Below are 25,499 nucleotides of genomic sequence, written 5' to 3'. Positions count from 1 at the left end.
TTACCTCTGTGTCAGTAGGGTGGGAAGGGAGAGCAGCTTTCCGCTCTTCACGACCCCCGCTAAGATTTCTGTACATTCCAAACGGACACTGTTTGAGGAAGTGAAACCTGTCCGTCACAGCAAGCGCCACAGAGAGCGCCGTGCGGGTGGGGTTAAAGGAGTGTGACCAGAATGTGGTGTGTTTAAAAAAAAAGTGTTGATTTGTAACTACAGGTCCGAAATGACTTGGACAAAGTGCACATTGTGTTTTTCACCGGCCCTCAGGTTAAAAGTTGTCTTTGTTTGTGTTTAAGCCCCTGAACGTCAAGATAACACACACATACTCTCTGTCCCCCCCAGGTCTCATATCTGGCATCTCCTGTTGCAGTTGCTCCCCCTTCCTCTGCCTGTCATCCCTTGTCAGTGTGGTCAGTAAAGCATGACTAGCCATCCTCCCCTCTGGAGTCTGCGTGACTATCACTGACCGAGAGCTCCTCCCTCCCTCCGGCCCTCTCTTTCTTCTTTTTTTCTCTCTCTCTCTCTTTCTCTCCTTCCTCTTTCCTTCCTCTCTGAAATTCTTTTCTCTCACTCGCTCTCCGTGCCATCTGTTGCTTTGCTTAACTACCACACTCTCGTAATCTCGCTCGTCTCCCTCTCTCGAGCGTGGCTGTTGTCACTTTAGCTCAGTATGGTGAACTCACGGGCTATTTTTGGTAACTGAACTTCTTTTTTTCCGGAACACGTTGAGAGTCGTGTGCCTCTGTGTTAATAAACCCCTCACAGACGTGAGACTCGTGAAGATGGAGGCTTGGGTTCACATAGCCCTGTCTGTTTATTGAACAAATGTCTCAATTTTGGTGTTTTATTAGTTTCTTGTGGCTTATTTATCTATTACTTTCTAATTTGGCTAGGGGCTGAGTATACTTGATCTCACTCATAAGTGAAACGGATGTGGTTTGCATGTCAAATTAAATAGTTTGACTTTTGGTTTGCTATTTGAGTGAATAGATTCTGTTTCTTTGAGTCCAGGACAGGTAAAGTTTGCTCTTGTGTGTAGATCAAATTAAATCCTCTTTCTTGTTTCTAAGTCCCTCCCACCTGGTGGAAGTTCACCAGAAGTGTACTCACTGACCTTCTGATGGGCTCTCTGATTGGGTAGATGTTTTGCAAACATTTGCATTTTTAAAAGTCACTCCATGACACGAGTAGGCAGTCCTAATTTCAGCTGAAATCATCTTCATAAACAAACATTCAAGAAAAGGCTCTCTTTAAGGTTTTATGTACTCTTAATATTCTGTTTCTTCTAGTAATAAAAGGTATTTTGCTGGAGTCAATATTATATTTTTTATATTTATTTAAATAACATATTCCTAATACTGTAACAATTGTCATTCAGTAGGCTTAATAGCTCTAAGTTAAACAAAATAGTTATAGAAAATGATTCTGCCAACTTGTGAACATCTTGTAAGCATTACTTCTATTGATAGTTGATTGCATTGAATTAGGCCAGAATCTATTCATGTTAGCAGTGATATTTGTTATGGACCAAGTACTGATATTTTGCATTAAAATTTAGGTTTCAATCAAATTACCACAGTATTGTGTTTAGTGTTTTGAATGTTTAGAAGGTCTAAATTTGCCACATAAGTGGTTAGAATACAAAAAAGGCAAGAAATTACATTAAAATTTGAGAATTAATTTTCTTTTTTTCCCTCACTGTACCATTTTAAACGTCTTGTGAACTACTATGTGCTAACATTGAAATTAATCTTTAAATCGGTGTACTTGCATGTTTTACATTGTATTAAAATTTTTAGCTTTAATTAATTGCTGTATTTACATTTATAATTTGGCTTTTGAACTAACTTCTACCACTTAGCCCAGCCTTAAACCTAACCATACCACTAAACCTGTCCCTAACCTTACCCGTATCCCTCCTCAATAGCAGCAGAAGTGTTTTGCAATACAACATGAACATAAGTACATTGTGCATAAAAATGTACATAAATACATAGTAGTTAAAGATACCTGATAAAAAGGTTTTTTATTGATTGAAAGAGCAAAGTCAAAATTCTGCTAAATATTTTAATAGATGAAAATAAAGGGCTGGTGAATGTGACCTTTACTTTGTAAAAAAAAAAAAAAAAAATGGCTATGTTGGAAATGTGCAGATTTCTCATGTATTTGTCTATTAGGCACTATAACAGTGTAATTGATCAGAATCTGGCACACTGCCTGTATTTGACTGTCTGTGACCTTGAATTAGCTGTTCTCTTACTCTCTGCCTCTGGACAGAAGGGGTTAAACCTGCACACAGGAGGCAGCATGGTGTACACTGTGACCTCTGACCCCCGGGCCGAGGAATGTGAAAACCCTTTAATCTCAAAACAAAACCTCAGACACACTCACGCAGCCAATATGGATGGCCAGTTCCCCCTCTGTGGCAGCACTCAGTGAGTGTGAGTTTGTGTGGCCTACAGAGAGGATGGCCATATATAAAGCACCCACCCCCACTAACTGATGTGTCAAACTCTACTGAAACGCTCCGAGACTGTACAGATTACCTGGTTACACTTGTACGCAAAATTTTTGGTCACTTCCTAATGGATAGCTTTTGGATAGTATTTTGGAAATGAAATGGGTGTAGTGTCAGAATTGTTTGTTTTAGTGTGCATACAGCAGGTTAGGCTAGATGTGCTGTGTGACGGATGGGATGTATGCATGTGGAATGTTTGCGGTGGAGAAGCATGACAATGGCGCAGGGCTCCCTGGAGCAGCTGAATGGAGTAGTGTCACCCCCTGCACCCTCCCTGCTGGGTGACGACTGCAGCAGCGCCACACAGCTGTCACTTCCTCTTATCCACAAACATATGGATAAACATAGAGGTTGACATTCATGAGAGATCAAGAAAGAAATAATTCTCTATATCATACCATGTACTGATAATTAAAAGGTTACTCCATCCCAAAATGAAAATTTTGTCATTAATCACTTAGCCCCATGTCGTTCCAAACCCGTAAAAGCTTTGTTTGTCTTCAGAACACAATTTAAGATATTTTGGATGAAAACAGGGAGGCTTAAAACTGTCCCATAGACTGCCAAATAAATAACACTGTCAATGTCCAGGAAAGTATGAAATGCATTGTCAGAATAGTCCATCTGCCATCAGTGATTCAAACCGTAACGTAATGAAGCGACGAGAATACTTTTTTTGCCCACAAAGAAAACAAAAAATAACAACTTCATTCAACAATTCCTCCCTCCTGTGTTCTCTCCAAATCAGCGTAGCGTCATTTTGGCAATTCTGAGCAGAACGCAGAATAGATGGCGTACACTCTTCTGTATCAGCCATCGGTGCAGCGCTGCAGAAACAGAAGAGTGTACGCCATCTGCGTTAAGCAAACAATGCATCGGTGCAGCGCTGCAGAAACAGAAGAGTGTACGCCATCTGCGTACTGCTTAGAATTGCCAAAATGCCGCTGATTTGCAGAGACACAGAGGAGAGGAATTGTTGAATAAAGTCGTTATTTTTGTTTTCTTCATGTACAAAAAGTATTCTTGCCGCTTCATAATGTTACGATTTAATCACTGATGGCAGATGGAGTATTCTGACGATGCTTTTCATACTTTCCTGGACCTTGACAGTGTTATTTAGTTGGCAGTCTACGGGACATTTTCAAGCTTCTCTGTTTTCATCCAAAATATCTTAAATTGTGTTCCGAAGACAAACAAAGCTTTTATGGGTTTGGAACGACATGGGGTTAAGTGATTAATGACAAAATTTTCATTTTGGGATGGAGTCTCCCTTTAATAGAGTGATGCATTCATCGGGAAAGGGATGGTAATGCATAATACTCCATGCTGATGTTGTTAAATGCTCAGTACTTAATACTAAAGAAAATTAATGTAACAATCAGTAAAGAGATATGTGTATCACTCACTGCTAAAGCAAAGGAAGTATGGATGAATGCCCCTAGAGGTACTGATATGCCAGTAGCATGAGAAGGGTGGTACTGTGGTGGGTTTCCTGCTGTATGAGTTTGACCCTGTGTACATCATCTCAAATGTGCCTGTATTCATTGATCCATAATCAATGAATCATCCATAATTCATTGATGATTGTCTGATTTTGTCCCTAACATTACATTACAGTAAAATGCATGTTGACTTTACATATAAATGTTAATACTATGTGTAAAAGAAGCCTTGATTTTTAATTTAGTTTTTCACTGAGCTTTGCGGATTTCTCATATGTAAGATAGTCTTTGCAGTTAGTTACAATAGTTCATTTTTAATGAAAAGTGTCTGCCTAAAAGTGCATAACTATCAAAATATCATACTGATGTTTTTAAAATGCTCCAATATATCTAGAATAGATAATTCCCTGTCTGTACCTGGACATTTTTTTTTAATGAACAAATTAACACAACAATTTCAGGTTATTTATAAAACCTATAATGTCTATAGACAGCTTTGAATTGTTTTATCACCTTATGCCATGGTGTGATATTTATTTTTAAGAGTACAAATAGTCTTTCAGTTATTATGGTCTTAAACACTATGCTTGATAATTCTAAATGAATTATGAATCTTGCATAATAAACTAATGCATAATAAATTAATCAAGGTCGTATAAACTATGCCAAAATTACCAAGGGGGGTAATATCATGTGATACTGGTGCCATGGGGTTTTACGGAAGTGTACATTTTTCTGTGTAACGTGTAGTGCTATTTAAGGTCTAATTTATTTGACATCCCTAGAGGTAGCATTATGTCTGTATTTGCTTTAGGATTACAGGAGCCTTAGACTGTTTCCTAACACTGGAGTACATGTACACACATGCATGACAGAACATGCATGGACACACAAAGCTTACTTTGTGCACCTCAATTGTTGATGCGGTACAGCAAGAGAAGAATTGCCAACTACTGGTACTGCCCAGTTTATTAAGAGTTCTGTACATTACTGCCCTCTAGCTAGCATAGTGACACAGTAAACGTGTTTTAGAACAGTTAACAGTATATCCACAGGCAGTTGCACATTTTCCCCTCATATTGATGTAAGGAGCCCATAATGTCAGATAAATAATGCTTTTATTGTTGGAAATGTCATGAACATGAAGTATTTATTAATATTTATTCATGTATATAATTATAAATTGTAGATTGATTTATTAACATATTTATAATATACAAATATTGTTTATTTTTAATTCTTAATGCAAATAATGGTAAAATGTACAACTTGTGATTAAATGTTTAATCAATGCTGTTAAAGTATTGTTTATAGTTAGATCCTGTTAACTTATGTTAACAAACCTAAAGTGTTACTTTTAAATATTTGAAGAAAAAAAATATTTGAAAAGAAACACTAATCAATGATGTATGTCTTTTTATTCTGTTTTTATGAAAGGGTGAAGATAATGATGAGCAGTATTGTCACCCACTCGGCCCCAGTCATGGCAGGTGGGACTGGATGAGAGCGTGAAGGTAAATGAAAAAGACATGAAAAGCACTTAACTTAAAGACCCGATATACTTCAAACGAAATCGAATAACGAACTGATATGACGTCATTTCGAACAAAATCAGGCCAAAATAAAGTTTGTTTAGAGTTCGTTTCGGCAGTTTGAAACAGCTAACCAAAGCAAACTTTCTGGAGGAGATCGTTTTGGCTACTAAATACCTTTGAGAAACCATTGGTCTGTGGCGGTTACGCAATCGGTGGATGTGTTCTGAAACTCTGCCTTCTTTGACGTGCTATTTTTTTACCGGTTCGTATCTCATTCGACGGAGGTCAGGCAAGAGAACAACATCTCCTATCACTAGCAACATAAATACAATGTGTCGAATAGCCGAGCTGGCACAGATATATCCGCACATGTACGATCGCTCGTGGACATACTTTAAAAATTCAGAGAAAGCATTTAATTCCTAGAAAGAAATTGCAATGAAGCTTGGTGTCGACGACCTGGAGTTATTCAAAAAGTGACGCAGAGATAACATCCGAGACACGTTTTCCAAAGCCATGAAAAGAATGAAAGGAAAGAGTGAAGATATAAGGTAGCAAGTACCAAATACATGTATTTCAAATAAATGTTACACCGTACTGCTGCTGCTGTTGTTTTTTTTTCAATAAGCGAATTTAAAGGGTATAGCCTACAATAAATGTAATGCCAAACGAACATACAATCATAAACCTTTGTTTTTATCAAAAGTAAATCATGACACCGCATAAAATATAAAAAGGTATAACAGTTTATCCAGTTTAATAAAATAAATGAACACTAATAAAGTAACAAACTGACTCCAAAGTTTTCAGACTATGAGACATTCAAACTTCCCATAAAGGACTGATTATGGAAATGGAATGGTTCTTTTGTATTGCAAACATGATACTTGACTCTGAACTGCTGCTAATCATTATTCTTTTGTCTATAATATTCTGACCATTTGTGCCCGTCTCACCTAGATTGCCTACACGTCATCATTTCGTTGTTGTGTTTAGTTGTGTTTCGTTGTTGCGCGAGCATCGCGACGCGTTTACATTAATCTACACCCCGACTCCAGTAGTGCTAAAAAATATACCGTCGCTCAGCCTCTCCCCAAACAAAGAACAAAACGAACTTCGTTTGAAGTATATCATGACCTCAAGTTTTCAGCACATACAAAAAGGGTAAGTGCTGTTTAGCTGTCTCCCTACATATAAGAAAAAACACATGCTTAAAATTAACAACAAAAATAATCAGCATTATCTTATGTTATCATTTTTGGTTTCATTGGTCACATGTTGTACAGATAGCAGACAGTTTTGGAGCCTGCATCCCCTTAAACGTCGCCGCAATATCGAACCAGAGCCTGGAAGGCAAGGCAGCCACGGCCGAGTTTCAATGGCAACGGCACCCTAGGGCTGCCATGGCAGCAGCTGCCGCCGATGCCTCACACCATATTGCCACACTGACGCTGGAGGACGAGGAACGACAAGGCGCCACCAAAGTGTTTGGAGGTCCCGCTGCAGGGAGGACGGAAAGAGAGACAGAGAACGAGAAAGAAAGGGAGAGGGAAGGGAGAGGCAGTGGGAACGAGTGTTTGGTGTGCGGTGCCCTCTTCAGCTCACAGGACAAGCTCCGGCTCCACGCGTTCTGTCACACAGGAGAGAAACCTTTCCACTGTTCCCAGCCCCATTGCCTTAAGGCTTTCAGCTCCAAATATAAGCTCTTTAGGTAGGTGCTACTTGCATGTAAAGGCCACAGTATTCTTCTAGTGTAATGGAAGAATGAATTGTTGTGATGTCATTTTAAATTAAATCTGGCCAAAACAGCATTTTTATGAAAAACTTTCCACTGGCTGTTAAATGGCTTTGAACTGCCATTGGTCCATGGCGATTAAATAATCATAGATGGGAGTGCTCTGGGGCTCTACCTTCTTTAACACAGAAATCTTTTCAGGTGTATTTTTTTGCTCAGTTTTTTGTGGTCTGGCATGAGTGAAAATATGAAGCTCATCCCTATGATCAAATTCTCTCATTGCTATCATTTGTGTTGTTTGTTGTGTTAAAAGGATAGTGCAGAATGGTGGTATGCGAGGACTGGAATTGAGAACCACTGGTATAAAGGGATATTGTCCAATCCTGTTCCTGGAGGGCCACTGTCCTGCAAAGTTTAGCTCAAACCCTAATTAAAGGGATAGTTCACCCAAAAATGAAAATTCTATCATTAATTACTCACCCTAATTTCATTCCAAACCCTTAAGACTTTTGTTCATCTTCGGAAAACACAAATTAAGATATTTTTTATTAAATCTGACAGCTCTCAGACCCTCCATAGACAGCAACACAACTGCAATGTTCCTAGGTCCAGAAATGTAGCAAGGATATCGGTAAAATAGTCCATGTGACATCAGGGGTTCAACCGTAATTTTAGGAAACTATGAGAATACTCTTTGTGCGCGAAGAAAACAAAAATAATGACTTTATTCAACAATTCTTCTCCTCCTGTCATCTGCAGCAGTGTGTCACCATTGTGGAAAGAGTATCAGGACGCATGCACTTGCTTCCACTTCATGTTAACGATGCATGTGCAGGCTGACGCATTTGCGTATTATGTAAGCAGCAGCGTCATGCGCATGTGTTGTTTTGAAGAATTTCTGGAAACTTCCAGACAGTTGTGCTGTAGCAGGTTGGAACTAAATTATGCTGGAAGGTGGTCATCCAGGGGCAGGAGTAGACACTTCTGCTTGAAAGCGTCCCACTGCGGTCTGGCCTGAACTTGATGAATGCGATGATGAATTTGTTTAACAGAAATTTCCAATGTACCTTTGTCTGTTAGTCTTTAGCTAAAGACTGTCTTTGTCTCCTTTGTAGGCATATGGCCACACACTCCCCACAGAAGACTCATCAGTGCTCATTCTGTGAAAAGATGTTTCACCGCAAAGATCACCTGAAAAACCATCTGCAGACTCACGACCCCAACAAAGAGGCCTTTAAGTGCGAGGAGTGTGGCAAACACTATAACACAAAGCTGGGCTACAAGCGCCACATGGCCATGCACTCAGCCACAGCCGGTGATCTTACCTGTAAGGTGTGCTTGCAAAGCTATGAGAGCACGCCTGCACTCTTGGAGCACCTCAAGAGCCACTCAGGCAAGTCTTCAGGTGGTGCCAAGGAGAAGAAACACCCCTGTGACCACTGTGATCGTCGTTTTTACACACGAAAGGATGTTCGACGACACATGGTGGTTCACACTGGACGCAAAGACTTCCTGTGCCAGTACTGTGCCCAACGTTTCGGGCGGAAGGACCATCTGACACGGCATGTCAAGAAGAGCCACTCGCAGGAGTTGCTGAAGATCAAGACAGAGTCTCCGGATATGTTGGGTTTACTTGGGTCTGGTTCTCCACCTTGTGCTGTGAAAGAAGAGATAAGTCCTATGATGTGTAGCATGGGACCTACCAAGGACTCGATGATGGCAAAGCCCTTCCATAGTGCCACCACTTTCCCAATGGGCATGTACAACCCTCATCATCTCCAGGCCATGTCCAATCCGGGTGTGGGCCACCATCACTCACTGGTTCCAGGGTCTTTATCTACTGCTATGGGGATGGGTTGCCATATGGAGCCTCCATCATCACTGCACCAACATCACCCACATCATCATCACCACCATCACCACCCTCACCATCATCACCACTCCCCACCTCCACACCAGCAGCAGACAACCCTGCAAAACCAGCAACAGCAGCACCCTCAGCCACCGCCCAAGTACCAGCTCGGATCTACCTCATACCTGCTGGAGAAGCCCCTGAAGGTGGAGATGGAGAGTTTCCTGATGGATCTACAGAGTGGACTCCCAGTTCCTCCGCCACCCTCAACCAACCCCCACTCAGCAGCTTCGCCCAATAAGGAGGGTATGGAACCTCCGGCGGGACTGTCGGATGAACTTTGCGGGGACCCCCTCATGTCCAAGAGCCCCGCTGTCATTGCTGAATCTTTGTGTGCTGCTAACATGGACTTTTCTCATCTGCTGAGCTTTGTTCCACTCAGTCTGCAACCCTACGGTGCCCCCATGAGTTCAGGAGGACTGGTCATGGGTTACTCCACATCCTCCACCGTTTCTTCCTCTTCTTCCTCATCGTTGTCAGCATCTTCGCATGCTGCTGAACCACATGCTGCCACAGCCACAGCTGCAGTGCCTCTTACCTCTTTGCAACCTCAACCTCAGGAGCAACCAGGCTCCGGTGGGGGTCTCGGTCTTGGGTCTCTGCACCCATTCCCACCAGTGTTCAGCTCTAGCCTCAGTACGACCACTCTGCCTCGCTTTCACCAGGCCTTTCAATGAGGTCCCCACCCCAACCTGGCCTGCCACTGGGGCTCAGGGCAGAGGAGCATTAGTGCTCCCCCTAGGGGTGGGGAGGTAGAACACTTGAACACATAGAAGCCTTAACAAAAGCGCACAACAGCTTTGTAATGAGCCTGGAGGAAAGCAAGCATATGAAATATCATGGAGCTTTTATTTAGGCTGTCTATTAGCTATGATTTTTTAATACCCTTTTGAACCTCTCCCACCATCCCCTCTCCTACAATTTTGTAGTTAGACAGCAGCATCATAGGCCACAAGGCATGGTACTGCATACTTTATAAAGTAATAATATTAGTAGAAAAAGGAAAAGATTAATGTAGAAAAGATAATCTGTCTTTGAGACTCTGAAAGATTAGTTTGAAGTGATATATGAATTTTGTTTTCTTTTCCAAATGTGAGGCCTGACTTTGCTATATTATCTCTATTCTATTAAGATTCTAAGTCAGGTAATAGCTGGTTGCCCTTAAACTAAAACCGTCTTCATGGCCAGGAGTGGAAGAATTAGTGAAGGAACGAAGGAGTGAAATTGGTTATTCCAAATTTTGTTGTTTATTACTTAATATCTGGCTCAGTCAAATCATTATTATTACAGATTCACATATGGATTTCAAAAGCAGTTTAAAAACAAATACTCTGTACCTGATTAGATGAAAATATCTAAAAATGTGTTCTTCCAACGTTTTTGTGTTGATAATACAAATTTACACTTGTTGGAATGGTCAGTACCTAGTTTTTATGTGAAAGAAGCAGAGGGACTGAAAATAGAAAGGCAAAGAGGGTAAAAAAAACTGCACAATTTGTTCATTTGGTACAATGTAATCACTGACAGAACTAAAGCAAAATACATTTTACGTTATCTTACAGGTTTACAATTTTTCTCAAAAGAAGCACTTTGTTTACAGCAGAAGGCACTTGACCTCTTTGGGTTGCCAAGGTGACCCACTGAAATCCCCTCCCTTTCCCCACTCTACCTTCATGCTTCCTGAAAAGACACTGCCATTAGACACACACACAAACACACAGTTTAAACAACCCAAGTACCTTTGAATACTCCACAGCAATACGAGTCTCAAGATGGTTTTCTTCCTTCCAGCACTAATTTTAAGTCTCCGTGGCAACAATATCCCACCAGATCATGATATAAATATATGTATTTTAAGAAAAAAAAGTATTTTAGGTAGGTTTTTATTTTAGAGAGATACATTGTAATGATAACCCTGGTATATGTGAATGGAAAAAAGACAAAACAAAAACAAGATTTTTTTTTGCAGTGTACGAAGTACCACATCAAAAATATATATTATAATTGCTTCTTTTTCAGTACATTTTGTAATTTAGATAGTTGTATTAAAAAATTGCTGATGGATTTAAAAAAAAGTCTAGCAAGTTTACAGAATTATGTATCTTGCATCTTATTGAACAAAATGGATGAAGTATTAGCTTTTCCCTATAGCTTTTCCTGTTCCTTGTTTTTCCATTTGAGTCAAAGGAGATGAATAAGATGGGATTTTACCTGCATATACTAGACTAATAGTGGCATAATCCAGTAGAATGGACTAGTCTTTAATCTTTAGAGCATGAACTAGATGCCCATAATGTGATCCAGGTTTCAGTTTGCGTATTTTGTTCTCAGTGATCGATCAGACCTGACTCATGCTGTCTATTTGTGTGTACAGTTTTTAACCTCCACGATCATATACACCATCGCACTGAAATGTCTGAAACCGCAATTCCAGTTGCTGTAGGTTCAGTTTAATATTACGAAAACAGGAAATTTGAGGGGTTTTGTCATACAGTCTCTTACAAGTTGCCATTTCCCAGCAAGTGGACTGCATAAGTTCTTACCAAATAATCATTCATTACCAATGGCCATGTGAGGAAGAGTTGTGTGCAAAGAAACAGATGATGATCAACGTACCAGCAGTGAAAGCAGTGCCTCATACAAAACAGATGTATTTTTCTCTCTCTTTCTCTTCACCTCATCCCTTTGGCTAAATCTATTCTGTGTCCACATCTGTGTTTATAGTGAATGTGAATATCTCACAAGCAGGAAAGACCATAGAAAGGTAAAAGGCCACATCGCAAAACTAAGACAAAACAATATTATGCTGCTCTTTGTGCTGTGGTTGCCAGCAACCATAGACCACTCTGGAAACATTTTAAAATGATCTTTTAGCAGAAAACATGCACAGTAGTACACGTGAACTGTTTGTCCGTTTTCTCTGTTCTTCAGCTGCTTTGATTCGAATGAACATTTTATGAAAAGGGTCTGAAAAGAGACACAAAGAAGTCACCAGCCTGGGCTTTGACATTCAAAGCATGGGACATTTGATTGGGATATTGCCTAGTCGTTTTGTCATTATATTATTTTCTGTTTGTTGAAACAGGACCTCAAAACAACACAACGCATCACCTCATTTATTTTTATTTATTTTTGTTTTTCATACCAAAAACCTGGGGAGAAGAAACTTATTTTTGCACAATTGCTATCTGAAGAATAATCGAGTTAGTGTTAGTGTTTTTGCTAGAAATAATTGATTCATAAGAACGCCTAGTGAGTTTTCTCTACATCCTGCTCTGTTAGTGGGCTGATATTGATTAATAGGCATTCGTGGATTTTTTGGGCATTTTAACAATAATTAAAATAATAATAATAATAATTTAAGGTCATTTAAAATGAATTTGACTATTTAAAAAAATTGAATTGAACGTACTGTCATAGTTTGGCTTGAAGCTATCAAAATGTATCATTTATCACTTATTTCTAAGAAATAGGAAGATATATGTTTAACAATAAAAGAAGGCTTTTGGCAATTTTTAAGTTTGTCCTCCCCAGGTTTTCTGTGAGCTGATCTGAATTCTAGCACTTTTAAACCTTTAAAAAGAGTATTTTTCAGCCTTGTATGTTTGTATGTTTTTAATTTTGTATTTGATCTTGTATGTGCCATTAGTTTGATGCGTAGAGTTTATTAATCTTTATGTAATTGTTGTTTTTCTCCTTTCCCAAAAGAGTAACAGTATTTTAGATAGATTTTCACTAATATTAACAGCATTGGCCCTTTTGCCATGCTGTCTTGTCATACATTTGAGGAAGTCATTTAATCTTAAAATAGATGTTAGAGTAACATGCTCCGAAGCATTCTCTGTGTCTGAATTCTGATAAAATCATTGCCACAAACAAACGGAAAAAAAATAAAGTTTCCAGCTCCATCTATAACTGAGGTGTTTTCAACTGGTGTGAAATTGTTCCCAGCTCTCTGCCCCCAGAAAAGCACTTTTGGTTCAAATGAAGTTTTATATAATAACTGCCTGGATAGTTGGAACTCAGCATCTTGCTTGCTTTTTTTTTTTAACCAGCAACATTCTGCAACACAGACAGATTAAGCAAGTTAAATTGACCTTTTCCTCTCTTGTTAAGATGCACTTGTCCTTTACGCCCCAAATACTAACAAAAATATTAAGGGAAATTATTAGGTAACCAAGCTAGGGTAAAACAAAACAATCTGACTTTTAAGAAAAGGAAAAATGATTCAATAAAATGCTCTTTCGGCTTATAGTGAGAAAATGGGTACGTCCGCAGAGGACAAAATCCACTTGTAGTTTGATATACTTTAGCTTAATGTAAGTCTTGCATTCCAAGCTTTTTATGTAACTTGTTTAGCAATATAGTCGTTCTATTTTTAGTACTTGCTTATTACAACGACTTCTGGAAAAAAAGGTGAAAACAAAAAAAAAATGGAATATTCATCCTTACACTATTTTATGTAACATGGAGAAGATGATTGACGGGACGAATTGTACAAAAGAAATGCATAAAGGAGACAAACTGTGCTTTTTTTGTTACACAGCTCACCTGCGGTCAGTTGCTGCATTGTAAAGTTGACAGATTTGTATATTGGTTGATCCAAAGAGATGACATTACAACAAACCTATTTACTTATTGTACAGTACATTGTACCATTTGACTTATGTATGTTATGTTAAAATGATTAAAAGATGAACCCACGGTTTCTTATTTCTGGCGTCCTTTTTTTAAGCGTCTGATTTCCTGTCTGCAGCGGTGGGAGAGGGTGCGAGAAGAAACAGGCTGGTTATGGCTGAAAACTGCCATTCACATACCATACAGCCAGAACAGGAAACCACACCACAGCACACAAATGAAAAGACAAGAAGGGCACAATTCCAAGTAATAAAAAACTGAGCTATAGCCAGGCTTAATTATAAAGTGGACCTCAAACCTATACTTTCACATCTCAAAGAGTTGTTTTAGGCCCAAAATGCCCACCAACAATATATAACGCACCATCATTCCTCATGTGAAAATGACTTAAATCTGGAGGAATTTGAGGTTTTACAGTCTTCTTGTATTCCAAGAACAGCCAAGGCTCCGACTTCCTACTCTTCTGCGAAAACACTCCCAAAGGGGCCGAAAACGTGCTGAGCGAACGATGTTCTCAACAAAACCTTGACGGTGTTTTAAATGTCAACATATTGGCACCTTTATTATTTAATACATTAGAAATGGACATTCTTAAAAGAGGAAGGAAAAAAAGATTTATAGAGAAAAAAAAAAAACATGCTTTTGCCTAAAACAAAGACATAATGGGACAAACAGCTCCACAAATAAAACCCTAAAATGCAACAATATAAAGCACCGTATTTACACCATAAACATACACAGACACATTGATCCAACGCAGAATGGCAGGCAGAATGAAGTACTTCTGTAGAAAATATATATTCTGTAGATCTTGCATTTATTCATAAAGTCACCTGTGAGGATGACAGGACATACAAAAGTAGACGTAGATTTTGCAATAGTGTTTTAAACTACTGAATACTGCATCTGCTTCACTTTAGGGCACAGAGGCAGAATTAGGATCTAAATATTGTATCTTGGGTTTTGAGAGAGCTAAAAATAACCATTTTAAGTTCAAGTCTAAAAAGTACCATGGATGTAAGCAAATATACTGCTACTTGCTGGAAACTACACAAATTTGTGTTGATACCCTTGAATTTTGGGGTAACTGATTTTGGCTACAGGAATACTTGATAGGTGGTTAATACATGGCAGAAAGATTTTTTACAGAAAAATGGCTTCTCTAATGTGGAATATCAAATGTGTGTGACGTTGAAAAACAGGCCTTTCTCTTAGTGGCAAAGAATAAACAAACAAAGCGATACTGCATCATTATAAGAGTCTTTTAGGTCCATTGACCAGCAAGCACAAGGAAACAGAAGGAAATCTACTTCTTTTTTAATGTCCTTGCCTCATCATGTCTTTACATCCCATAATTTCAGTTCATGCCAATATATAATGATCACAGAGTGACCACACATTCACACACACATACAAACAAACAAGACAAGCATTCAAGAACTCAGTTCTGAATCAAAGACACAGGAATAAGTTGAAATCAAATGTTATATTAAAAGGACACAAAGTTAATTTGTAAAATGATATATGCAACTAACCCTCAATGTCTTCAAAAGAATGAGACCCAGCCCAAAAATCCAACATCCCCACCCAAAAATAAAGAAAAAAAGTCAATCGACACACTTTGGCCCATGTTGTGTGTGCAAAAAGATATACAGACATTAAAAATGGAACTGTTCATGTTGTTTCTTTACATCTTTGCTGGAGCAGAGATAGCAGGACAGAAAGGTTTTGATAACGGTGTACAAAACACATCTGTTCATTCCTCCAGTCCATAGGGGGGCGCTGCTGCGCCTCACGCCAGCAATTCACACACGTCAGTGCTTGCTTCACAAAACAGAAAAAAAGGAAACAAAAACTGAAAGAATTATTTCAGTCGATTTTGACCGCAGCATAAATTTTCCGTATGAACACGTAAGCGGCATAGAAGCCAATCGTTCCACTTAGCAGCCAGAAAGACAAAACCATCAGGGTTGTGTAGCCAAAATACAACAGAGAGGGAATGAACTCCACAATGTCCAGCTGGGAGGGAAAAAGAAAGAAAGAACTATGTAAATGTTGAGTACCTCAAAACAGATAAATGTGTTATTGGATACAAAAATATATTAAGCTAGTCACGGAAACGTCAATCTTGGAATTAATTTAGCTAGAAAATGTATTTTAACTAGGCCTATTCCAGTTGATGCTATGTCCATTTTTCCTTTTTTTGGTTTTGCATTTTGTAAAATCACTTTAATTAAAAAAATAATAATAATAACAATAATAATAACAATAACAATAATATGCATACAGGCAGATCCTCAACAAAATTATAAAGCTGATGTGTTATTTTTGTGCAAATAGCAGCATATATATATATATATATATATATATATAGTATGTGTGTGTGTATATATATATATATATATATATATATATATATATATATATATATATATATATATATATATATATATATATATATAAATAAACACACAAAGTTTTGTTTAAGTATCTCATTCACAGAGACATCAACTCCTCTAGTGTGTTTGTGGGTATATGAAAGAGCAAACTCAACTCAATTCAGTGGGATTCAATCTATTTTACAGTTAATACCAGTTTAAGTCTAAAATAATGTTATACACCCCCTCTGCCATTGAAAAACACAAGGTGCTGAATAGGAAAGACACTTCAGTAAATAAGAGGTCTACTGTAACATGCTGAAGTAAAAAGAGTTACCTTGTTGACAAAATAGAAAACAGCATAGACTAGGACATAAAAGGCAGATCCTCCAGACACGAGAAATGTCCTCCACCACCACCGATAGTCCTGTAGGGGGAGGAGTCACAAAGATTGAAATGTGTTTATTCAGTATCTACTGACACGGTGAGCTCTGTTCAAGTTCTACCAGACCGAGTGCACACCGTCGCCATTTTAGAGATAGTTTAACATGCTCACTGTTCATTCAAATGAAGTGACCTTTACTTTTGTTATCTTAACTCTTAATATTTGCCTGTTTATCTTCTGTCAATGTGAGTCTATGTCTGTGTGTCAAAGATTATAGAGGTCAACAGGTAAAACAGGAACACTAAATAAATGAAACAAAGCAGCATTTTAGCACTCAAGAGTGTCTAAATATTGCCCAGAAAAGTTTTTAAGAGTGGATTTATGGTAATTACATATGAATTGCATTATGTCCATGGTGTGACTCTGTATACCCACCTCTGCACAAAGCTGGAAGTACACCATCACAATGCTGATTTGAGAGCAGGAAACCACAAGAATGATGAAGACAAGGAAGAGGAAGCCAAACAGGTAATAAAACTGGTTTTCCCAGATAGCCTATAAAAGAGTATAACACACCTCAGTGAGCTTCAATATATAAGAACATTTACAAGACGTACACTATATACTTCAAAAATGATTCAACTTGCACTAAAGATGAAGAAGAGCTCGATAAACATTGCACCGAACGGCAGGATTCCTGCCATCAGGATACTACAGGGAGAGATAAATACAATCACATTAAGCATGCACTGATGAAGTTAAACTGCTAATTCAACTATTCACAGACTACACAAAGAGCGCCACATACCCGACAAACTTGTTCATGTACCAGCGTTGCTCAGGGACCTGGCGGGGAATCTGATTGGTACGAACTGGATTGTCATATGGCTGTTTCCGGAAACCGAAATAGTAGCCCAGATACACGAGAGGCATAGAAATACCAAACCACATACACAACAGAGCCAGCATTGTAGTGAAAGGAACCTGAAATATGTGCAAATGAGAGATGGCCGTCAGTGTGCATGAAGAGTCAAGCTGGATAAGAGGAAGCTGCTTGATGGAGCATACAGCTTGACTAGTTTCTGTCTGAAACGAATGGCTGTTTTTCTAATGACACATAGACACATGAATTATAGTTTGAAATGAGTGTTTAAGTATAATGATTCCTTTACGGAGTAAAACAGTGAAAACATAATTTAAAAGTGATTATTGACATACCACTGATCAAAAGTATTTTTTTGTTTTTTTGTAAATGAATACTTTTATTTAGCAAGAATCCATTAAACTCATCAAAAGTAATCAAACATAAAAAAAAAAACATTTTCAACATTTTTTTGTTAAAAAAAAATAGATTTTCCAATAAATGCTGTACATTTCTCTTTAAAAATTCTGAAAAACAAAGTTTTCACAAAAATATACATCAGCACTGTATACAAAAATATACATCTGCAACTGTGATAATACTAAAAAAAAAAAAAGTCATCCGCATATTAAAATGATTTATAAATATCATTTAACACTGAAGTCTGGAATAATAATGCTGAAAATTCAGCTTTACTGTCACATCTTAAAAATATATATAAAATTTAAATTATATATATATTTTTTAAATTGTAGTACTATTTCACATTATTACTTTTTTCTGTATTTTTGTATTTCATATATATATATATATATAAAACATATATATATATATATATATATATATATATATATATATATATATATATATATATATATATATATATATATATATATATAAAACAAATAGCCTAATATAGCATTTCTGCATAAGCGGCTAACTGCATCAATCTGAAGAGATACTTACAGCACCAGAAGAGTGTTCTCCCCAGATGAAACAGTTCAAAACAAAACAGATGCCAAAGACAACAGCTGGGTACAGAGTTGCCGTCTAGAATGACACACATCCACATAAACATCAATATATTTCCTTATTCTTCCAGCCAGGTAATCTCATTAATTTTCATGCAACAAATGCATCAAGACTTTGTACTCACACAGAAAGCACCTTTCTTCCACCTGTGTCCTTTAAGAGTTCGGTAAAGTCTTCCTGCAAAGAATCCTCCGAACAAACTGTAGGACCAGACAAATGGACAGAGATTGAATATGGCCACATTTGAAAATGCAAAACCTGAAATACATGGTGTTTTTATTGTGCTTTTTTTACCCCATGAACATGAAGAGGAAGCAGGCAGTTGTCATCAGAGCTCCTCGACTGGATGGAGACAACATCCCCAGCATAGCCACAACTATAAAATGGTTTCATCACATTTATGATTCATATATCAAAATTGTTAAATAACTGAGCGAGCATAGTATGAATGACAATCATTCCAATTATGTGGAAATCTTTTCTGCAGTTCTGAACACACAGATCTGGACATTAGCTTCATATGCTACCTTAAAACAAAAAGATCAGCGTAATACTCACAGATAACAATGAGAATCATGCAGAAGAGCTGGATGCCAGATCCCAACAGGGAGCTAAGAATCATGGGATACTGAGGTGGGCGGAACACATCACCATGGACGTTCTTCCAACCAGATTCCTCCATCGTGTCTTCCTATTAGTGACAAAGAGAGAGAAAAAGCATTGAGATCACATCATGTAAGAGATATGAAACATAGACAAGCAACCAATCAGAATGCAGCATCTTACAATGTCATCTTCTCTGTTGTAGTTGGCAATGTCCTTCCTCAGCGTCCTTATGATGATCATACTCAGGATGCCTGCAGACATAGATTTGCTTAGAAGCCATGACACCAATGCAATTGAAAATAACTAAAAGGCAAGTGAGGATGAAGATGAAAACCTGACAGAAAGAACACCACGACTACAGAGTTGACGATTGAGAACCAGTGGATCTGCACGTCGCTCATGGTGAGGTACGTGTCCCAGCGAGACGCCCATTTCACTTCACTCTCCTGCAATGAAGAACAGAGAGACAAACGAGAGCATGTAAAGCAAAGAGCGTATTCTTGACGGAGGCGGCGACGTGTCTCACCTCCCAGTGCACAGAGTAGGTGAAGAGAATGCGGTTCTCTTTAGTCGGGTCGATCTCCTGAGGGACGGGGGCAACCGTTTCAGGTAATGTGCATGTTTTTCGCTCGTCTGCTTTTATATCTAGAACACATGAGTGAAGGGAGAACAAACAAAATGGTAGTAAATAAAATATTTTCAATATACTGTATGATATAAATGTCTCTATCATCGCTTTTTATCAATTTAGTGTTCTTGCTGAATAAAACTATTAATTTCTTAAAAAAAAAAAAAATTACTAACCCGATACCTTTGAATGGCAGTGTATGAATAAAAACAAACTCATAATAAATGATATATATATATATGTATTATACACTATATGTATGCATGCATTAGGGATGCACCGATACCACTTTCTTTTTGTTTTGTTTTTTCATGCAATTTTACTTTGACATTTCTTTGCATTACTAGTGACTTACCTTCCAATTTTACACTCTTTGGCATCACCTCAAAACGTACAACTCTGTAATTGTGTTCGACATCCTCCTCCACCTTTTCTTTGTGGTAGTACAGGATGAATGACAGATGGTTGTGCAAATAGAACTACAAAGGCAGAGCAAAACAGCATGCGTCAACCAATCATGCAAAAGTAGAAGTGACATCACCAAAAATCAGTCTACATCTCTAGATTGGCAAAAAAGATGCTCTTCGGGATCACCTTGTTGTTTTCAGTGAAGCCGAGCCTGTAGCCATGCTCAAACTGGATATCCTTCAGTGTGTCCTTCCTCTGTTCCTCTTCCGTTCCCTCCTCTTTGTTCGGGTAAAACTCTAGCCGTGTGGCCACAGGGAGGTTATCTGCAATACTGTTCATATGCATAATATATTAATCCAAGCGCTACTGACAGCCTCAAACTATACAGATATTGGTGATTTACTTCTATAGTTGCATAAACTATTCTGCATAAAATAATATATAAACCATTCAATACTTTGGGGTCAGAAAGATGTTTAAGTGTTTTTGAAAAAGGTCTATTATGTTCATCAAGGCTGCATTTATTGGATCAAAAATACAGTATAAACTAATATTGTAAAATATTACAGTTTAAAATAACTTTTCTATGTTAATATTATTGAAATGTAGCCTATTTTGCTTTTCCTGTGATGAAGAAGTCATTACTCCAGTCTTCAGTGTCACATGATCCTTCAGAAATCATACTAATATGCTGATTTATTATCAGTGTTGAAATTGTTGTGCTGCTTAATATTTTTTGGGGATCCTGTGATACTTTTTTCTTTGATGAATAAAAAGTTAAAAAGCACAGCATTTATTCAAAATGGTAATATTTTCAAACACATACTTGCCGATTAAAAGTATTCATTTCTATAAAAAAAATTTACTGAACCCAAACTTTTGAATAGTAACAAAATATTTTTTTGAATAAACACTGTTCTTTTAAAAATTTTATTAATCAAAGAATCCTGAATTTTTTTATTTTATTTTTTTAATTTTGACGTTTCATTTATGAAAAAATACTTCTCAGGAAAATAAAAGTCCGCACTTCGCATTGATCTTCATTCATGAAACGCGAGCAGAAAGAATGCATGTAAACTGATGCATCTCACTGAATGTGTAAGACTGGATTTACAAAGAATTTAGCACATTGTTCTGCTCATGTTTCATGAATGAAGTCAAAGAGTGTTGTCAGTAGAGGAGGGACTCACAGGTGGACATAGTACTCTTCTTGGATACGCTCAGCTAGCAGCTTGCTCTCGTCCACGCTGAGTTTGATGGGATCATCAGGCTTTTTACACAACACCTCACACTTCTTGTCCAGGTTCATGAGAACATTGTACAGTGTGCTTACGATACGGTCTCCTCGCAACACCTCACCTGATCACATATCATTATCAACAAAATGAGAAGCATGTCACGGCAACAAATCAACCTTCTCACTGCAAGCTTTAGTTTTAAACATATCTATGCTTGAATACTTGACTTAAATGACACACAATCCTTACCGAGGTTCTCTGCCTTGTAGACGATGTTATCAGGCTTGCAGAAGGGAAGTGAATAGTACTCATAGGGCAACTGGGTTCTAGAGCTTGTCAATTTTACAGCCTGGTAATTAAAAACAGGCAAATGTTAGAAACGCCACAATAAAAATCTAGAAACCTGTGAGAAAGAATCTGCGGAATGAATGATAAAAGTGTGTCAAACACAGTGGCTTGTATCTAGATCAGTATTTGTAAAGACATGTCTGTGGAAAACTGGCAGTCAGCACACAAATAAACGGCCCTAGAAGCTGCTGTGTGTAGAGCCAAAGTGTTTTTAGCATTTTTAAAGTGAAATGAATAACTAGGCCTGAGTAAAAATTCAAATCCCTCTTTTGCAACTCAAATTCTTAAGAAGGTTGAGGCCTCACCTTTATTTCAACAGGGCTGTTTTGGTGGAAATTCATGGGCGCAACCCCTGGTACATAAAAGGGCGTTACTAAAGGCAGTGTGGACACCAGTAACAGTGCCCACATCTCCTACAAAGACAATTAAAGACACACAAAGGCAAATTTCTTTAGTTACTCATTTAGAATCTTGCTACAGAAACAAAAGGCACATCGACAGTCAATGCTTTACATAAAAATATACATCTTTCTTGTTAAAAAATGAACAACGGCCAGCTGATGGTAATTTTTAACAGTAATGTTGAGCTCTGCTGACAGAGTGAATACTCTCATTTACACAAGCAGGTGATAAATGATCAATAAACTATGCCGACAGTAAAAAGAAGGTGAATGTGAAACAACCTTAATTACATATGCAGGAAAACAAGATTAATACAGCTCGATAATCTGTATCACCATCATCCAAATAAGCAGTTTTAAAATTACAGTCCTCGGAAGAAGATGAAAATCTGTGTTTGTACAGTCCAGACCAGAGTATATGAGTGGTGTAGAGTGCAAACATACAGTTTTCCAGAAAGCTGTGTAATAATTGCATAACTGCAGACGTGATTAGACAAAAGTAGTGACAAATCTTTTCTTCTGTATTATGGTGTATGTCTGAGTGAAACAGATTACCAAAACCAAAACATGTCCATGGATTTTTGACTGGATTTTGAGATGTGGCTGTGACTCAAAGTGAAGTCAAATGTAAAAAAGGGACAGGTTGAAGCAGATTGAATAACGGTACAGGTCACAAGAGAAGTCTACAGTTTTACATATTACAGCGTTATGATATCTGATTAAATGTTACGAGGTCAAACGAATTACAAAGTGAAGCACACTTTGTACAAGATATCTACAAGAAACATAAAGCGTGAATTTTAATTTCATTCCGATTTTAATCAATATCACACTTTCTTTTCAAAAAATAAAACCATTTAACTTGATACTAAATCAATACATGATGGTCATTTATTTACTAGCTTCTCGTTAAGTCGCGGTATAATAAGCAGAGAAATATGCCGTCAGCTTCGCATCGTGGTCCTGTCACCCAGTCAGCGCTATCTTGCCATAATTACCTGTTAATTTAAACAAAATAACATAAATTATATCCAAACTCTTCATACTAAACCGGAACTCCGTGCAACTGTCAGTGAACAATCACAAACACTGCAAACCCGCAGAAGCAAAACATTTTAGTAATCTATGAAGGGAATTGAGACAACAACTGTGATTTGATCACTTTACTATTATCACCTTTGCTTTGACTTCGAGAAACAGTAACGTTACGTTACATGCTAAAGCAACGCAAACGCATTACACTGAGTCCATCATATGATGCTGTTTAACATGAAACACAGCCGCTTTTGTTCAAGTAAAGAAAGCTGTCTGCTTCATATGGCTTGGGTTTTAGATTAGTACACGATTTTAACTCGGTATCACTCTTAGCAAACACTCGATAATTAGCTGCCTGCTAAGTGTTTATGCTAGCCGGCTGTTTTTTAATCGACATCCACTGCGCGGAAATAGCGAATCACATCAAATGGCACACTTACAGTGAGAAAGACAAAACAAGGCGGTTTAACATTTGGTCATGTCTACCAGTGTGAAATCAAACCTGTAATGAAACAGAAAAACAGAAATGGCTTTAGCGTCGGTACTCACCACCGCCGCCGCCATCTTGACTACACGTGTCATTGCAGACGTCACAGGAAGGATATCAATGCGTCATCGTGCTGCTGTCATTTCACTCACAAAGATCACGAGGAAGTCTTAACGTTGACAAAAGACGGTGGTAACAGCTGTGAAAGTTTCATTTTAAACGAGGCATTTAAAATGAAAAATACTTAAAAACTAATAAATTTAATTTAAAAATTAAATTTCCTTATTATTTTATATATAACTTTTTGTTTGTTTGTTTGTTTAATAATATACTGTGGTCTTTAATTCTTAATCATTAGTAATATCAGCCGCCAGTAACAGCAATGAATGGATCATAGTCAAACTATTTCCTGCCACATGAATTCAAATTCTGGTAAACATTAATAATGTGTCATTAAAAAGTTTCCAGTTGGATATCATTATGCATAGGAAAACACACATTGCAGTAAAAGACAATGAAATGTATGTCTGTGAGTCAGCAACATATATGAATAAATATGATGATTACACCGAACTGAAAATTACTAAATTATATATATATATAGATAGATATATATATATATAGTTATATTGCTATCATTATAGTGTTAGTTACTTAACACTGTGGTAATTTTTCATGGTTTAATAAATGCATCAATAAGATAATTTAACGAGTTTGTATTGCTATTACGAGAATGATAGTGAATGAGTTTTTTTTTTTTCTTCACACTACTCAAAATTAAAATGAATGTATTTTTTTATGGAGTAATTGTTACAACATACATACACACTACATAATATTTATAGGTAACTTTTTTTTGGAAAAGACTTTACATAAAAGTGTACTGAAAATCAGTTGCATAATCAGCATCATGTTTTACATTTTTTTTTAATGAAGCCACAGCTAAGGTCCCTCAATATGACTGCAGGAAATCAGAAAAAAAAATATTATATCACATAAATCATTTACTATTATTGCACAAAATTTCAAACAAATATCAACAAAACAGAAGATATACAAGAAAGATACACATCAAGTGAGAAATCGCTTCAGACTTGAAAAAGTACCCAGATATCTGAAAAAAGTAAGCATAAACTCACAACTTCATAAAATAACACACAGATACTCAAAGAGAAATATTCATAACTACCTTAGGTACAGATGCTTTTTTTCTGAAATGTTTGGAGCAATGGTTTAAACATTTATTTATTTATTTATTTTTTCTTCTGAGCAAATACATATATATACATTTCCTAATCCACAATAAATTCTTTGAAACCTAATGTAGGTTGAAGTTTTAGAAATGATCTTTTATTAAAGGGGTGCTATTATGCTTTTTAAATTTTTTCAACTTTAGTTAGTCTGTAATGTTGCTGTTTGAGAATAAAAATGATCTGCAAAGTTACAAAGCTTAAAGTCCACTTCAAAAGGAGATATTTTATTTGACAGAAATCACTTTTCAAAAACTACAACGAACCACTCGTTTGGACTACAATGCATATTTTCCTGGATTTGTGACATCACAAAGATCAACGAATGGGACGAGACCTGGTTGAGCTGCACTAGAGAAGGCAACGAGTGTTATCACTATGTCTGAGACACGTAAGTTTTCCCTAACAGAAGGCAGACAAGTTTAAGAGTGTTTACAATCATCCGGGTTTAAATCACGCTCAAATTGATTTGATTTTGATGCAATATTTACACTGAAGCTCACAGGTGACTATGGTAAGGGCATGGCATTTCCTGACCAGGCGCTGAGTGCTGTCAATCTCAACACACACTTGCCCAGCTAACCAATCACAGCACACACTTGCCCAGCTAACCAATCACAGCACATTTTGAATTTCAGAAGGCGGGCCTTCATTTGATACAGGA

The 25,499-nt window shown here is 37.4% G+C and overlaps 2 protein-coding genes and 1 long non-coding RNA gene across 4 annotated transcripts in view; 2 read left to right on the top strand and 1 right to left on the bottom strand.

The window, feature by feature from the left end:
- The window catches only part of LOC109048065 (zinc finger protein PLAGL2-like), a 42,230-nt gene extending 28,378 nt beyond the window's left edge, over positions 1 to 13,852 (top strand). Inside the window, exons 2-4 of the mRNA XM_042750902.1 lie at positions 5,395 to 5,471; positions 6,779 to 7,203; positions 8,343 to 13,852. Coding sequence (XP_042606836.1) covers positions 6,896 to 7,203; positions 8,343 to 9,816 — 1,782 coding nt within the window. The 5' untranslated portion in view covers positions 5,395 to 5,471; positions 6,779 to 6,895 and the 3' untranslated portion in view covers positions 9,817 to 13,852. The remainder of the gene's footprint in view (positions 1 to 5,394; positions 5,472 to 6,778; positions 7,204 to 8,342) is intronic.
- Positions 1 to 13,852, top strand: part of LOC122141960 — a 28,920-nt gene extending 15,068 nt beyond the window's left edge. Inside the window, exon 2 of the long non-coding RNA XR_006158239.1 lies at positions 10,841 to 13,852. This is a non-coding gene — a long non-coding RNA (uncharacterized LOC122141960). The remainder of the gene's footprint in view (positions 1 to 10,840) is intronic.
- A 1,226-nt stretch (positions 13,853 to 15,078) lies between these two features.
- Positions 15,079 to 23,779, bottom strand: tm9sf4 (transmembrane 9 superfamily protein member 4). Of its 2 annotated transcripts, none has more exons than XM_042750900.1 (18): positions 23,648 to 23,779; positions 21,968 to 22,075; positions 21,564 to 21,663; positions 21,267 to 21,435; positions 20,263 to 20,407; positions 20,024 to 20,147; positions 19,567 to 19,685; positions 19,375 to 19,486; positions 19,221 to 19,291; positions 18,993 to 19,125; positions 18,729 to 18,810; positions 18,559 to 18,634; positions 18,369 to 18,452; positions 17,349 to 17,524; positions 17,188 to 17,251; positions 16,976 to 17,095; positions 16,493 to 16,582; positions 15,079 to 15,796 (listed from the first exon to the last, which is right to left on the bottom strand). In XM_042750900.1, exons 1-18 carry the CDS (start codon positions 23,678 to 23,680, stop codon positions 15,647 to 15,649), a joined length of 1,956 nt encoding a protein of 651 aa, XP_042606834.1. In that variant the 5' UTR covers positions 23,681 to 23,779; the 3' UTR covers positions 15,079 to 15,646. The 2 variants fall into 2 exon arrangements, with proteins under 2 accessions (XP_042606834.1, XP_042606835.1); XM_042750901.1 differs by lacking the exon at positions 23,648 to 23,779 and adding an exon at positions 23,539 to 23,563.
- Between the last annotated feature and the right edge of the window lie 1,720 nt (positions 23,780 to 25,499).

The sequence above is a fragment of the Cyprinus carpio genome, chromosome B23 (assembly GCF_018340385.1).
Source record: "Cyprinus carpio isolate SPL01 chromosome B23, ASM1834038v1, whole genome shotgun sequence".
NCBI lineage: Eukaryota > Metazoa > Chordata > Actinopteri > Cypriniformes > Cyprinidae > Cyprinus > Cyprinus carpio.
The sequence above is the reverse complement of the archived record's forward strand: the minus strand, read 5'-3'. Positions and strand labels throughout refer to the sequence as shown.

What these genes read in the sequence shown, in the direction of transcription:
- tm9sf4 (XM_042750900.1), bottom strand. Translation starts at nt 23,680, where the DNA reads ATGACACGTGTAGTCAAGATGGCGGCGGCGGTG. An exon ending in CCTACTCTGTGCACTGGGAG is followed by an intron (nt 19,487 to 19,566) that starts GTGAGACACGTC and finishes TCTTCATTGCAG; the next exon opens with GAGAGTGAAGTGAAATGGGC. An exon ending in ACTTCCAGCTTTGTGCAGAG is followed by an intron (nt 16,583 to 16,975) that starts GTGGGTATACAG and finishes CTCCCCCTACAG; the next exon opens with GACTATCGGTGGTGGTGGAG.